A 16,140-nucleotide genomic window follows, 5' to 3' on the forward strand; every position below is an offset into this window, starting at 1 on the left:
GCACCATGTACGGTATACTTCATCCACGCGGCACGCGAACACTTTACAAACTTAGCCACTTCGGGAATGCTTCCACCCTTGGCCCGAAAGCAAGTGATCATGCCCTTTTGGGCGTCAGATTTATCGCTCAGTTTCTGCATTACGACAACGACTGCAGTGTTTTCCGCGAACCGCCGATGCAAATTATACACTACTGGCCATTAAAATTGCTACACCACGAAGATGACGTGCTACAGACGCGAAATTTAACCGACAGGAAGAAGATGCTGTGATATGCAAATGATTAGCTTTTCAGAGCATTCACACAAGGTTGGCGCCGGTGGCGACACCTACAACGTGCTGATATGAGGAAAGTTTCCAACGGATTTCTCATACACAAGCAGCAGTTGACCGGCGTTGCCTGGTAACACGTTGCTGTGATGCCTCGTCTAAGGAGGAGAAATGCGTACCATCACGTTTCCGGTCGGATTGTAGCCTATCGCGATTCTGGTTTATCGTATCGCGAAATTGCTACTCGTGTTGGTCGAGATCCAATGACTGTTAGCAGATTATGTAATCGGTGGGTTCAGGAGGGTAATACGGAACGCCGTACTGGATCCCAACGGCCTCGTATCACTAACAGTCGAGATGACAGGCATCTTATCCGCATGGCTGTAATGGATTGTGCAGCCACGTATCGATCCCTGAGTCAACAGATGGAGACGTTTGCAAGACAACAACCATCTAAACGAACAGTTCGACGACGTTTGCAGCAGCACGGACTATCTGCTCGGAGGCAATGGCTGTGGTTACCCTTGTCGCTGCATCACAGACAGGAGCGCCTGCGATGGTGTACTCAATGACAAACCTGGGTGCACGAATGGCAAAACGTCATTTTTTCAGATGAATCCAGGTTCTGTTTACAGCATCATGATGGTCGCATCCGTGTTTGGCGACATCGCGGCGAACGCACATTGGAAGCGTGTATTCGTCATCGCCATACTGGCGTATCACGCGGCCTGATGGTATGGGGTGCCATTGGTTACACGTCTCGGTCACCTCTTGTTCACATTGACGGCACTTTGGACAGTGGACGTTACATTTCGGATGTGTTACGACCCGTAACTCTACCCTTCATTCGATCCCTGCGAAACCCTACATTTCAGCAGGATAATGCACGACCGCATGTCGCAGGTCCTGTACGGGCCTTTCTGGATATAGAAAATGTTCGAGTGCTGCCCAGTCCAGCACATTCTCCAGATCTCTCACAATTGTAAACGTCTGGTCAATGGTGGCCGAGCAACTGTCTCGTCAAAATACGCCTGTCACTACTCTTGATGAACTGTGGTATCGTGTTGAAGCTGTGTGGGCAGCTGTACCTGTACACGCCATCCAAGCTCTGTTTGACTCAATGCCCAGGCGTATCAAGGGCGTTATTACGGCCAGAGGTGGTTGTTCTGGGTACTGATTTCTCAGGATCTATGCACCCAAATTGCGTGGAAATGGAATCACATGTTAGTTCTAGTATAATATATTTATCCAATGAATACCCGTTTATTATCTGCATTTCTTCTTGGTGTAGCAATTTTAATGGCCAGTAGTGTATGCCCATCACTGCTAGTGCTGCCACCTGCTGTCTGTGCACGTTGGCGTCGAATATGGGCGGTGGTCACATTAATGCAACTGGAACGTGTTGGTGGTTTTCCCCAGTGGGCAGACAAGCTAAGTTTTTGACCTGCAGAGAACACATGTATTGAAATGTGTCCTTCTTACGAATTACATTTAAACTGAGGTGACAAAAGTCGTGGGGCAGTGATATGAACATGTACAGATGGCAGTATTTTCGTACACACAAGGTATAAAAGGGCAGTGCACCTGCGGATCTACGATTTGTACTCAGGTGATTTATGTGAAAAGGTTTCCTATTATCGGATTATGGCCGCACAACAGGAATTAACAGACTCTGAATGCGGAATCGTAGTTGAAGCTAGACACGTGGGACATTTCAGTACGGGAATCGTTGGGGAATAAAACATTCCAAGAACCACAGTGTCAGGAGTGTGCCGACAATAGCAGATTCCTGGCATTACCTCTCAGCACGGACAACACGGTGACCGATCCGATGGCTTTCACTTAACGACCGAGAGCAGCAGCCTATGCGTAGAGTTGTCAGTGCTAACAGACTAGCAACACTGCTTGAAACAACTGCATAAATCAATGTGGGAGATACGACGAACGTATCCGTTAGGATATTGTGGGCAAAATTAGACATAAATGGACTATGGCAGCAGAAGACCAACGCGAACGCCTTTGCTAACAGCACGACGTCGTCTGCAGGCCCTCTACTGGGCTCGTGACCATATCGGTAGGACCCTAGACGACTGGAAAACCGTGGCCTGCTTAGGTGAGTCCCGATTTCAGTTGTTAAGAGCTGATGGTAGGGTTCGAGCGTGGAGCAGTTCCCACGAAGTCACGGACCCAACTAACACTGCACTGTGCAAGCTGATGGTGGCTCCATAATGAGGCACTGCGTTTACGTGGAACGGATCTGTCCTCTCGTCCAAGTGAACCGATCACTGACAGGAAATGGTTATGTTCGGCTGCTTTGTTACCATTTCCAGCCTTTCAAGGATTTTATGTTCCCAAACAAAGATGAAATTTTTGTGGATGACGATGAGCCATGTTACCAGATCATAGTTGTTTGCGATTGGTCTGAACGACATTCTGGACAATTCGAGTGAATGATTTGGCCACGCAGAGCGTCCAACATGAATACTATCGAACATTTATGGAACATAATCGAGAGGCCAGTTCGTGCAGGAAATCCTGCACCTGCAACACTTTCGCAGTTGTGGACGGATGTACAGGGTGTCCGAAAAGTCTTTCCCTGATTACATAAATTGATAACTCAGGCTAGAAGTAAGATACAAATATGAAACTTGTGTCGAATTGTTTACAACTATCAAAGTTTTTTTTCTGGTTTAGGTTCGCAGTACGTAAGTATTGGTTGAAGTGCAGTGCCCAAGAAGCCATGTTAACCAATCAGGAGAAGGCACAGAGTGTCCCGTGGTACCATGAGACACGATCACCAACCACAGTGCAGAGACACTTCCAGACAACATTTGGAAGGAATCCACCTGATGTCAAGAGCATTAAAGTCTGGTATGAGAGGTTCAAGAACACAGGATCGGTTGCTGACCTTCCGAGGTCTGGTCGACCAAGGACCTCTGCAGACAGGGTGGAAGCTGTAAGGCAGTATTTTCTGTGAAGTCCGAAGAAAGGCCTCACGTGAATTACAGATGCCAAAAAGCTCTCTCCATGACATTTTACACAAACGTTTATTGTTTCGTGCACACAAAGTGCAAATCGTTCAGCCCTTGTTGCCCAATGACAGAACACGACGATATGACTTTGCGGTCGAAATGCTATCACGTATTGAGGACGATGTGGTTATCTCAGACAAATTGCCTTTTCCAACGAAGCGACCTTTTTTGTCTGTGCAGTAGTGAATCGCCATAATGTGCGCATTTGGGGTTCACAACCCCCTGGCGATGTCATGGAGTGCACCAGAGGCAGTCCAAAGGTGAATGTTTGGTGCGCGCTGTTGCACGATCGAATTATCGGGCCATTCTTCTTCGCTGACGCTACCATCACATCTGCAGTGTATCTGGACGTGTTGCAACTGTATGCTGTTCCTCAGCTGCTTCAGTATCACCCCTATGTCTTGTTTCAGCAAGACGGTGAACCGCCTCATTGGGGTTTGGACGTCCGTGCCTATCTCGATATGACCTTTCCTGGGCGATGGATTGGTCGTGATGGGCCAGCAGTTTGGTCTCCACGCTCTCCTGACATAACCCAAGTAGACTTCTTTTTATGGGGTTATGTCAAGGACGAGGTCTACCGAACACGTGTACCAGATCTTGAAACCTTGCGGCAACGGATAACCACAGTCGTTGAATCGATCCCTCAAGTGATGTTGGCTAATGTGTGGACGGAAATTTAATATCGCCTAGATGTGCTGCTTGCTACGAAGGGTGTTCATGTGGAAGTTTACAGATGTGTGAAAAAAAAAAAAACTTTGATAGCTTGTAAACAATTAGACACCAGTTTCATATTTGTATCTTAGTTCTAGCCTGAGTTATCAATTTATGTAATCAGGGAAAAACTTTGATAGTTTGTAAACGATTAGACACCAGTTTCATATTTGTATCTTACTTCTAGCCTGAGTTAACAATTTATGTAATCAGGGAAAGACTTTTCGGACACCCTGTAGAAGCAGAATTGCTCAGTATTTCTACAAGGACTTCCAGTGATTTGTTAAGTCCATGCCATGTCGAGCTGCTGCACTTCGCCGGGCAAGAGGAGGTCTGACAAGGTATTGGGAGGTATTACATGAGTTTTGTCACTTCAGTATACAGCGTCAGCTTCGATGAGGATGTACAGTGTGTGAACTATTAGATGGCAGACCTCTCCCTAGTCCTGAATCGGTAGAAATCGGAAAACGTCGGGAGGCTTCGGTAGGCATGCAGTTTCGACTGCTGCCAACTTTACGTAGCTGACTTTGTTGCACAAGGAAGCCATTGTCGTCTGCTTCGTTATTGTTTTGCGCTGTACTGTTCTGCGTGTTTTTATTGTGCAGTTGTGCTAAACATTATCAAAATGAGTGAAGAGGCAGTTGTTGGCCCATCTCAGGTGTCGCCAACAACCCCTACCGGTAGGCCTACGGTTAGAAGGAAACCAGTATTACGTAGCGATGCTCGTAAAATTATATTGCGTGTGATTGAATGCTGCGAAAGGGAAAGGGAGCAGAAAAAATTGCATCACCCCATTTACAAATCTTCAGTGAGTGCTGCTACACACACAGGACAAAGCATGCGTAGCACTGGAAGATTCAAACAGTTTTCCAAGAATCATCCTGGCGTATCACCACAAACGCCTGGCAAGAAAAGGTGAGTCTCCATTTCAGATATTTTGTTCGCCATCACTTTGAAGGAGCCCCGTACTTCGTCCGAATTACCTTATATGTCATTTTTCCTTGCTACTGTATTGCTTTGTATGAAAACACCACTGGGTACTGCATTATTTCGAAACACATTCATGTTACAGTATTCAAAAAAATGCATGCAGTGCATAAGGCATTTTCTTATAAATCTTTCTCTCTCTTTTAACTTAGGAAAAGAAGTGGAGAATTCGAAGTAATGATCGATGATTTCAACCAGCGTGTCAATCGCGACACGATAGCGGAATTGCATTCAGTGCGGAAGATTGTGCCGAGCCTGCGAACACTGCTTCCAGTTTGGCACGACAAAATAGGCTGGAAGTGGAGTATTGTCTTGCTGAGAAAAGTACTTTTGTCTATGGGATTCATATGGCGTAAGGTGGAAAACAAGAGGAATGTGTTGTTAGAACGTCCAGACATTGTGCTCTGGCAATCTCGTTTCATTGTTGACATGAAGAACTTCAGGGAAGGAGGCAAGAAATATTTTATCTCGATGAATCGTGGATCGATAATAACTTATCGTTTAATAAATGTTGGCAGAGGAAGGGTGACTTACGCGAAGAGAGTGTCGTTGGTGTCACTGCATGGGGGAGCGCATAGTAGACAAATATACGTACATTCATTTTTGTATATATAGATTTTAATGTACATACCGATTTCAATTTCGTTTACGAACAACATTTAAAGCGAGTTTTACTTCCAAACCTTTCGTCTGCTTTCGTGTAAGCATGAAGCGCAATTTGTAGTGCCAGCACTGCAACTGGTAGGCGTGGCTTGTCCCCTCCCCAACGGCTCCTCTCCCCTCGCCAGCCAATGCTTGCTTCCTCCTCTCCCCGCACTCCCACCACAACTCCTGTTATACCTGGTTATGGGGCAGGTACAAGTGCGTCAGCTGCGGCAGGACGTGTCCGGCCAGGAAGTCCGGGCCCAGCTGCGGCAGCTGCAGGCCGCGCACCTCGACGCCGCTGGTGGCCGTCGTCAGGTTGGCCCAGTCAGGCGCGACGCCGTCGCAGTGCACAGTGACGTCACCTTCGCGAGCCGCCACACCCTGGCACGCCGCCTGTGCCCGCCAGCCGCAAGCCATCACCAGCAGGGACCAGGCCGCCAGGCGCACACCCTGCAACACGTGACGGTTGCAGCTGACTGCAGTGGACGTCGAGGCTCAACCAGCCTTCGTAATACAAGAAATCTGTTTTGAATTGACCAGAATTTCAGCGGGTTGACATTTGTCTGTAGTACTTGTTATGTTTTATCAGTCTCGTCAATACAGTACACTTGCTACAACTGATTTCATACAGCACTTTGTGACTTACATGAAAATTTCTAATGTACATATTGCAGCTATTATTAATTCGTTTGACCCCTTAAAGAGCAACCACAATCACTAGTTAGCTTTAGTCTTCCTGTTTCATCTTCCCAAAACATTTCGTCCTTTTTTACTTTTATTTATTTACCTGCAAACCCGGCAACGTTTCGCAATTGCTAAATACACTCCTGGAAATTGAAATAAGAACACCGTGAATTCATTGTCCCAGGAAGGGGAAACTTTATTGACACATTCCTGGGGTCAGATACATCACATGATCACACTGACAGAACCACAGGCACATAGACACAGGCAACAGAGCATGCACAATGTCGGCACTAGTACAGTGTATATCCACCTTTCGCAGCAATGCAGGCTGCTATTCTCCCATGGAGACGATCGTAGAGATGCTGGATGTAGTCCTGTGGAACGGCTTGCCATGCCGTTTCCACCTGGCGCCTCAGTTGGACCAGCGTTCGTGCTGGACGTGCAGACCGCGTGAGACGACGCTTCATCCAGTCCCAAACATGCTCAATGGGGGACGGATCCGGAGATCTTGCTGGCCAGGGTAGTTGACTTACACCTTCTAGAGCACGTTGGGTGGCACGGGATACATGCGGACGTGCATTGTCCTGTTGGAACAGCAAGTTCCCTTGCCGGTCTAGGAATGGTAGAACGATGGGTTCGATGACGGTTTGGATGTACCGTGCACTATTCAGTGTCCCCTCGACGATCACCAGTGGTGTACGGCCAGTGTAGGAGATCGCTACCCGCATCATGATGCCGGGTGTTGGCCCTGTGTGCCTCGGTCGTATGCAGTCCTGATTGTGGCGCTCACCTGCACGGCGCCAAACACGCATACGACCATCATTGGCACCAAGGCAGAAGCGACTCTCATCGCTGAAGACGACACGTCTCCATTCGTCCCTCCATTCACGCCTGTCGCGACACCACTGGAGGCGGGCTGCACGATGTTGGGGCGTGAGCGGAAGACGGCCTAACGGTGCGCGGGACCGTAGCCCAGCTTCATGGAGACGGTTGCGAATGGTCCTCGCCGATACCCCAGGAGCAACAGTGTCCCTAATTTGCTGGGAAGTGGCGGTGCGGTCCCCTACGGCACTGCGTAGGACCTACGGTCTTGGCGTGCATCCGTGCGTCGCTGCGGTCCGGTCCCAGGTCGACGGGCACGTGCACCTTCCGCCGACCACTGGCGACAACATCGATGTACTGTGGAGACCTCACGCCCCACGTGTTGAGCAATTCGGCGGTACGTCCACCCGGCCTCCCGCATGCCCACTATACGCCCTCGCTCAAAGTCCGTCAACTGCACATACGGTTCACGTCCACGCTGTCGCGGCATGCTACCAGTGTTAAAGACTGCGATGGAGCTCCGTATGCCACGGCAAACTGGCTGACACTGACAGCGGCGGTGCACAAATGCTGCGCAGCTAGCGCCATTCGACGGCCAACACCGCGGTTCCTGGTGTGTCCGCTGTGCCGTGCGTGTGATCATTGCTTGTACAGCCCTCTCGCAGTGTCCGCAGCAAGTATGGTGGGTCTGACACACCGGTGTCAATGTGTTCTTTTTTCCATTTCCAGGAGTGTATGTATGGGAATTATCCTTCGGGAAGTCAAAAAGTGAAGGGACTTTTGAGAAAAGGAGTATTTATTCTAATGATAGAAAACTGAAACATACACTACTGGCCACTAAAATTGCTACACTACGAAGATGACGTGCTACAGACGCGAAATTTAACCGACAGGAAGAAGATGCTGTGATATGCAAATGATTAGCTTTTCAGAGCTTTCACACAAGGTTGGCGCCAGTGGCGACACCTACAGCATGCTGACATGAGGAAAGTTTCCAACAGATTTCTCATACACAAACAGCAGATGACCAGCGTTGCCTGGTAACACGTTGCTGTGATGCCTCGTGTAAGGAGGAGGGATGCGTACCATCACGTTTCCGACTTTGATAAAGGTCGGATTGTAGCCTATCGCGATTGCGGTTTATCGTATCGCAACATTGCTGCTCGCCTTGATAGAGATCCAATGACTGTTAGCAGAATATGCAATCGGTAGGTTCAGGAGGGTAATACGGAACGCCGTGCTGGATCCCAACGGCCTCGTATCACTAGCAGTCGAGATAACAGGCATCTTATCCGCATTGCTGTAACGGTTCGTGCAGCCACGTCTCGATCCCTCAGTCAACAGATGGGGTCGTTTGCAAGACAACAACCATCTGCACGAACAGTTCGAGGACGTTTGCAGCAGCATGGACTATCAGCTCGGAGAGCATGGCTGCGGTTACGCTTGACGCTGCATCACAGACAGGACCGCCTGCGATGGTGTACTCAACGACGAACCTGGGTGCACGAATGGCAAAACGACATTTTTTCGGATGAATCCAGGTTCTGTTTACACCATCGTGATGGTCGCATCCGTGTTTGGCGACATCGCGGTGAACGCATAGTGGAAGCGTGTATTCGTCATCGCCATACTGGCGTATCACCTAACGTGATGGCATGGTTGCCATTGGTTACACCTCTCGGTCACCTCTTGTTCGCATTGACGGCACTATGAACAGTGATGATGATGATGTTTGGTTTGTGGGGCGCTCAACAGCGCGGTTATCAGCGCCCGTACAATTTCCCATCCTTTGCGCAGTCCAATTTCGCCACATTCCTGGATGATGATGAAATGATGAGGACAACACAAATACCCAGTCATCTCGAGGCAGGTGAAAATCCCTGACCCCGCCGGGAATCGAACCCGGGACCCCGTGCTCGGGAAGCGAGAACGCTACCGCGAGACCACAAGCGGCGGACACTATGAACAGTGGACGTTACATTTCAGATGTGTTACGACCCATTTCTCTATCCTTAATTCGATCCCTGTGAAACCCTATATTTCAGCAGGATAATGCACGACCGCATGTTGCATGTCCTGTACATGCCTTTCTGTATACAGAAAATGTTCGACTGCTGCCCTGGCCAGCACGTTCTCCAGATCTCTCACTAATTGAAAACGCCTGGTCGATGGTGGCCGAGCAACTGGCTCGTCACAATAAGCCAGTCAGTACTCTTGATGAACTGTGGTATCGTGTTGAAGCTGCATGGGCAGCTGTACCTGTACACGCCATCCAAGCTCTGTTTGACTCAATGCCCAGGCGTATCAAGGGCGTTATTACGGCCAGAGGTGGTTGTTCTGGGTACTGATTTCTCAGGATCTATGCACCCAAATTGCATGAAAATGGAATCACATGTCAGTTCTAGTATAATATATTTGTCCAATGAATACCCGTTTATCATCTGCATTTCTTCTAGGTGTAGCAATTTTAATGGCCAGTAATGTAAATTATTTTCCTACTTAAGCTCCGTGCACTTCAACGCAATTTGCCCAAAGTTTCAAAAATTTTTTGTTCCATTGGAAAAATTTTTTTTTGCACTGATAACAAATTTTGCTTCCCATCAGTGACTTCTGCATCAGCTGCGAATCTTCTTACCCTGAGTGCTTCCTTCAATGGTTCAAACAGACGGAAAAAGCTTGAAGCAAGGGTTGGACTTAGTGGCGGTTGTGTCAGCGTTTCGAATCCCAATTTTATTGCTTCGGCAGCATGTTTGGTAAAATATGGCCGAGCGTTATGTTGCTGCAAGATGACAGACTTTCGCAGTTTTCCGCGACATTTGGGTCTGACTGCAGGTTTGAGTTTAGTTCGCAACACATCACAACAGTTCTTACTGTTCACAGTTCCGCCCCTTGAGGTGAAATGAGCGGCTACCACACATTCCATGTCCCAAAATAGTGTTAGCATAATCTTACCAGCTGATAGTTGACGTCTAAATTTCTTAATTTCTGGTGATGACGGGTGTTTCCAACCATGCTCGCAGCCTTACTTTCCAGTTCTTGATAACGCAACTACGTTTCGTATACAGTAACAATTTGCTGTAAGAATCCATCTCCCTCGCGATGATAACGGGCCAACTGTTTATGAGAGACGTCTACCCTTTGCGTATTATGCTGCGGTGACAATTCTTTCTGTACCCACCTTGCACACACTTTTCAAAAATTTAGCCTGTCATGTAGGGTGGAACACGCTGAACCATGGCTTATAAATAAAGTATTGGCGATTTCGTCCACTGTGATTCGTCTGATTTTCATCATCATACCTCAACTACTTCCAAATTGTCCTCAGTTGTTGAGATCGATGGCCTGCCCGATCTCTCCTCGTCACATAGAGAAGTTCTTTTCGGTCTGAAGCGCTCTATCCATCTATAGATCTTGCAGAGTTATAAACAACTGTCACCATATTGCGCTTGCATCCGATTAATAATTTCCACAGGTTTAACACCTTCCGCAAACAAAAAGCGAATCATTGCCCTTATTTCCTCCTTGGTGCAGATGGACGATGGAGTTGCCACGTTTCACGGTCTGCTGCGGGGATAAGAGTGACACGTTGTATAAAATTGTTGCAGACGACAATACTTCAGCGCTGGATACTAGCTGTGTTACGGAGCCCTACGGCAAGAAATTTCAAAACTCCCTTTACTGTTTGACTTCCCCTCATATGTACCTTCTGATCTCCATCTTTATCTCTCTCCCTCTCTGTTCATCTCCTTCTCCCCTACTCTTTACCATCACCTCTTCTTCCTCCCACTTTCTGTCCATCTCCTCCTCCTCCCCCCCCCCTCCCTCTCACTGTAGGTTTCCGTCGCCCCCTAGATTTCACCATGTCATCCACAGTCCTTCTCTGTCCATCTTCTCATTCCCCTTCTCCCCTCTTCCTGTCCATTTTCTTTCCCTCCCCCTCTTTGGCCATCTCCTCTTGGCCTCCCTTCTTCTGACCATCAGCCTTGTTTATTGTTACTGCAAACGAAACCTCGATTAGGAAATGAAATCACTTAAAGTTAATGGGTAAATTTGTTGAGATCATTAATATAAGGGGTGTATATTGTGTATTAAACAGGGGACCTAGAAACGATGGAGAGGCTTTGTCCCACTGTAGCCCTCAGTGGTTCACAACCCCACAACAGGGCACAGCAGTTTACCCGCACCACCGCCGCCCCACACCGAACCCAGTGTTATTGTGCAGTTCGGCCCCCAGTGGACGTCTCATACCAGACGAATGTAACCACCAATATTAGCGTGGTAGAGTAATTATGGTGTACGCGTACATGGACAGAGTGTTTGTGCAGCAATCACCGACATAGTGTAACTGAGGCGGAATAAGGGGAACTGCCTTAAAAACCATCCACAGACTGGCCGGCACACCGGACCTCTACACTAATCCGCTGGAAGTATTCGTGCCGGGGACCGGCGCGCCTTCCCGCTCGGGAAGCAGCGCGTTAGACTACGCGGTTAGCCCGGCGGGCTAATATAAGGGGTACAAGAGAGACCTCTCCAGCTGCTGGGTCTGTGAGGATAGTAGTTACAATGGCAATATTTCTCATAATTTCAATCTGTGAGCTCGTAGGACTGTACGGTTGCGGAAGATTTCACATTCCATAGAACAGTAGCATTACAGTCATAAGAAGATGAACCATAAATACATTTCCCTTTCCTCTTAAAACTGACTACAACGAAGGAAACAAAAGAGCACGCTGAAGTGTGCACAGTTTATGTTTAACGTCATATATGTAAGGAGAAAGAATATACCTGGAAGAAACAATTTGTCTAATGGTTTAAGTGCCCTTATATTCCTTAAAACTCATTACGAATGAGAAAACGAAATCAGACATTTTCACAGCACATCCTTTACTCTGAGCGTAGCCTCATGGATTAGTTTGCTTACTGTCTCGTGGCGCAGGCGACCAAGGTTACGCTCAGAATGGCTCAGGGGCTGAGACATACATTAGGCGAAGACGAGAAATAGTCCACATACGTCTAATCCATATTAGTAGGAGCTGCGTCGATCCCCTGTCTCTTTCATCTAGGTTGGTTGGTGGATTTGGAAGAGGATATCAAACAGCGAGGTCATCAGTTCCATGATCTAGAATGGCAGAAATCAAGGGAGGAACCACACAAACAGAACAGTCCAGTGAAGAGGAACAGATAACGAGCAAAGAAAGAGGGAAAGGGGCACCGAGGCTGTAAGAGGAGGAGAGAATAGGAGGGGGAGGATGGAAGCGATTAGAGCGTGCCATAGAAATGCTATGCACAGTGATGCACCAGCACTACAACCAAACTGTCCCAACACCCACACCGCAACATCATCACGATACAATGGGGACAACAGGACAACACCAGGGGAAGAAGGCACAAGAAAAGGGAAACAAAACATTACAACAAATCAGACAAAATTCAGGGAAAAGGCGGGGAGAAACTGGCTGGTGTGAAGGTAAGGACAAGGCCCTCATAACCGTCGCCTACGCTAAGAGACTCAAACGCCAGAGGAATATTCAAGGACATAACTGAGAGTGCAAACCACTTTCGTGAAGAAAACCAAGGACAAACATTACCATGTGGGATCGTCCACTATCACCCAAGACAAGGAAGGGGGGAGGGTATATTTAGTGTGAAGGGCCAAAAGGCTGATGCACTCCAACAAAATATGGATCACTGTGAACGAAGCTCAGCAACTACTAAGGGGTAGGGAGTTCATAGCGGAGTAAAAAACCATGGGTCAACCTAGTACAGTCAATAGGAAGAAGGCAGAGGATGGTAGATTCTCGCAAGGAGAACCAGAGTGAAGAATAACTAATGGTGGGAGCCTCCTCTATAGTGCGAGTTCATTAGACAGGAGGGTAGTGCTCAAGAGTCAGCCCACAACTGAGCAAAGAGGGATTTTGTGTAAAGCTGTAAATCCACCCACAGAGGGGTCATGGAGAACAGGGGTAGGTGGTGGCCCCCCCCAGCCCGATCATCAGCAAGTTCATTACCCTGGACACCTACTTGGTCAGGAACACAAAGGAGATCAACCAAACAAGCAGCATCACCAAGATCAGTGAGAAGGTTGTGGATGGCAGAAACTGAGGGATGGCGGGAAAAACACTAAGCGAAAGTCTAAAGGCCACTCATTGATTCCGTACATAACAAACTTGGGTGAGTGAATACTGTTTAATAAAACAGAGGGACCGATAGATGGCCATCAGTTCAGCAGTAAACGCCCCACACATGGCACGCAAGAGATGGTGTTCCGCACCAACAGAAAATGTGAAGACATATCCCACATTGGAGGATATAGAGCCATTAGTGTAAAAAGCAATGGCACCCTGAAACTCTTATAAGAGTGTTTGCAACGAACAATGGAACACCATTGGAACAATGGAGGGTTTTGGGCCCCAGAAGAGATCCATCCGAATCTGTGGTCAGGGAACTAAAGAGGGGGGACGGGAGGTTTGCAGGAGAAAACATGGGAAAAAGGACAAAGAGGGTTCAAAAATGGCTCTGAGCACTATGGGACTTAACTTCTCAGGTCATCAGTCCCCTAGAACTTAGAACTACTTAAACCTAACTAACCTAAGGACATCACACACATCCATGCCCAAGGCAGGATTCGAACCTGCGACCGTAGCGGTCGCGCGGTTCCAGACTGTAGTGCCTAGAACCGCTCGGCCACTCCTGCTGGAGACAAAGAGGGGCAATGGAACTTACAGCAGGGAGAAGCGAGACAGAACCCAACCGGTAAACCCACCCGAGGGTGGACAGCAGGTGGGCAATGGACCGAAGCTACAAAAAGTATAGAATAGGTAGAGTGAGCAGCGGAAGAGTCGATAGTGGTGGCATAGGAAACCAGGAGTTGGGACCGCTGAAACGAAAGGAGAGGGATCCCAGTGTCAACCAGAACTATCGACATAGCTAGTGCAAAACGCACAAGTGATTAAACTAATATCATGATGGTGAACTGGGTCAAAGAGGAGCTGTGTGGAAGGTGCAGCTTATCCATAAATTTGACAAGCATTGTCTAGATGGGACAGAACTAATGCCCATTAAAGGTGGAGAAGTGTCAAACTATCCATGCCTCAAGAGGTGTGGATAAGAAAGCAAAGAACACTTTTATGAAAACAGCCAAACTGTGGATGATGGATATGGGGCAACCAAGTAAGTTTGTTGTCAAAAAGAGGACACAAGAAACGGAACTGGGGGACCATAGTCAGGTGTCGGGGATCAAGGTAGAGCTCCAGATCAGGATGGATGGTAGTAAAGCGACAGAAATGCACCACCTCGACTTAAAGGGAAAGAATCGAAAACTGTGAGAAATGTCCAAGTGGAAGTGCGCCAGATGGCACCCTGGAGCTGTCATTCACAGAGGCCACTGAATGGGAGCTAGTCCAGATACGGAAACCATCCATACACAGAACACAGGTGGCCAACAGTCTGCCAGAGGCCACAAGATCATTAATAGAATTTAGAATAATGACACTTAATACAGAGTCCTGTGGAACACCATTCTCCTGGGTCCCTGGAGAGCTGATAACAATGTCAACCAGTATTCTGAATGCCTGTGGGACAGGAACTGGGCCAGAAGAAGCTCCCATTCAGTAAAACGTTCATTGAAGGATTCCATCTGACAAGGGGTAAAATGTAAGTGGGAAGCTTCAGCCCACTGATTCCAGAGAAGGAAGGCAGCTGGATAGGAGGCTGATGCTGTTGCAAAATGTGATGTGAGGTGTTACTCGAGAGCTGATCGATCTGTACAAAGGGAACTTGGAAGGACAAGGCCCTAAATGGTAGACTGCAACTGACAACTTTGAATGGTGTGGAGCCAAGCCATCACCCATGATGAAGGGACATAAGTACCTACAGAGCAGACAAAGCAGTCCCAAAATACCCATTTGCTCTGTTTGATTAAGTAACCGGCTTTGGTGTGAAGACATTTACAGATAATAAGACCAGTGGAGGATGAGTGCCACTTCAGATGTTGCAAGGTGCGATGACTATCTCAGATAATGGTTGCAATGGTTTTGCTCCAACATGGGACTGACCAATGATGATTGGGGCCCGTCATGGGTGGGACGGCAATTCTGGCAGTGTGGATTATCTTACTGGACAGATCAGGAACGACTTTATGAATACAACCTGACAAAGAAGTTGGAAACACGTCCTGGGAGGTATATAGAGGCCAATCAGCATGATGGAAAGCCCAGTGGGAGTCCTGATAAGCGGGAGGCTGGAAGGCAATGGAATCAACAGGAAGCGATCATTATCACACAAGTCATGGTGTGGCGGCCAGTTTAAGGAAGGAAGAAGGGGAGGAGAAGACAGCGAAAGATCAGTGCCAGAGAAAGTGCCATAAGCAGCACTATAATCAGTTGTTGTTGTTGTGGTCTTCAGTCCTGAGACTGGTTTGATGCAGCTCTCCATGCTAATCTATCCTCTGCAAGCTTCTTCATCTCCCAGTACCTACTGCAACCTACATCCTTCTTAATCTGCTTAGTGTATTCATCTCTCGGTCTCCCTCTATGATTTTTACCCTCCACGCTGCCCTCCAATGCTAAATTTGTGATCCCTTGATGCCTCAGGACATGTCCTACCAACCGATCCCTTCTTCTAGTCAAGTTGTGCCACAAACTTCCTATAATCAGTAGGGGGCAATTATTAAGAAGGCAAAATTCGTGGTCCACAAGAAATTGGTCAATTAGGAATCCCGAAAATAGCCATTAAAATCCTCAAAGAGGAGAAAGGGAGGAAGGTAGTTAGGGCAGCAGATATAGGCGGCCTGTCGGGAGAGAGATAGAGATTGCACACAGTGATGGCAGAGATCAAGTGGAGCTAAACGGCAACCACTTCCAGTGTGGTATGAAGTCAGATCCATGTACTAACGATATGATCCATGTACTAACGATATCCATACAGGCCAACATGCAGACGCCACTGGAAGCTCTCAGAGGTCTGACCTGGTTCCGATAGAAAGCAC

At 47.8% G+C, this 16,140-nt stretch overlaps 1 protein-coding gene across 1 annotated transcript in view; it reads right to left on the reverse strand.

The window, feature by feature from the left end:
* The window catches only part of LOC126187487 (chondroadherin-like protein), a 92,873-nt gene that overhangs the window by 61,354 nt on the left and 15,379 nt on the right, over positions 1 to 16,140 (reverse strand). The window contains exon 2 of the mRNA XM_049928594.1: positions 5,841 to 6,095. Within this exon, the coding sequence (XP_049784551.1) occupies positions 5,841 to 6,095 (255 nt within the window). The remainder of the gene's footprint in view (positions 1 to 5,840; positions 6,096 to 16,140) is intronic.

The sequence above is a fragment of the Schistocerca cancellata genome, chromosome 5, assembly GCF_023864275.1.
Source record: "Schistocerca cancellata isolate TAMUIC-IGC-003103 chromosome 5, iqSchCanc2.1, whole genome shotgun sequence".
NCBI classification, from domain to species: Eukaryota; Metazoa; Arthropoda; class Insecta; order Orthoptera; family Acrididae; genus Schistocerca; species Schistocerca cancellata.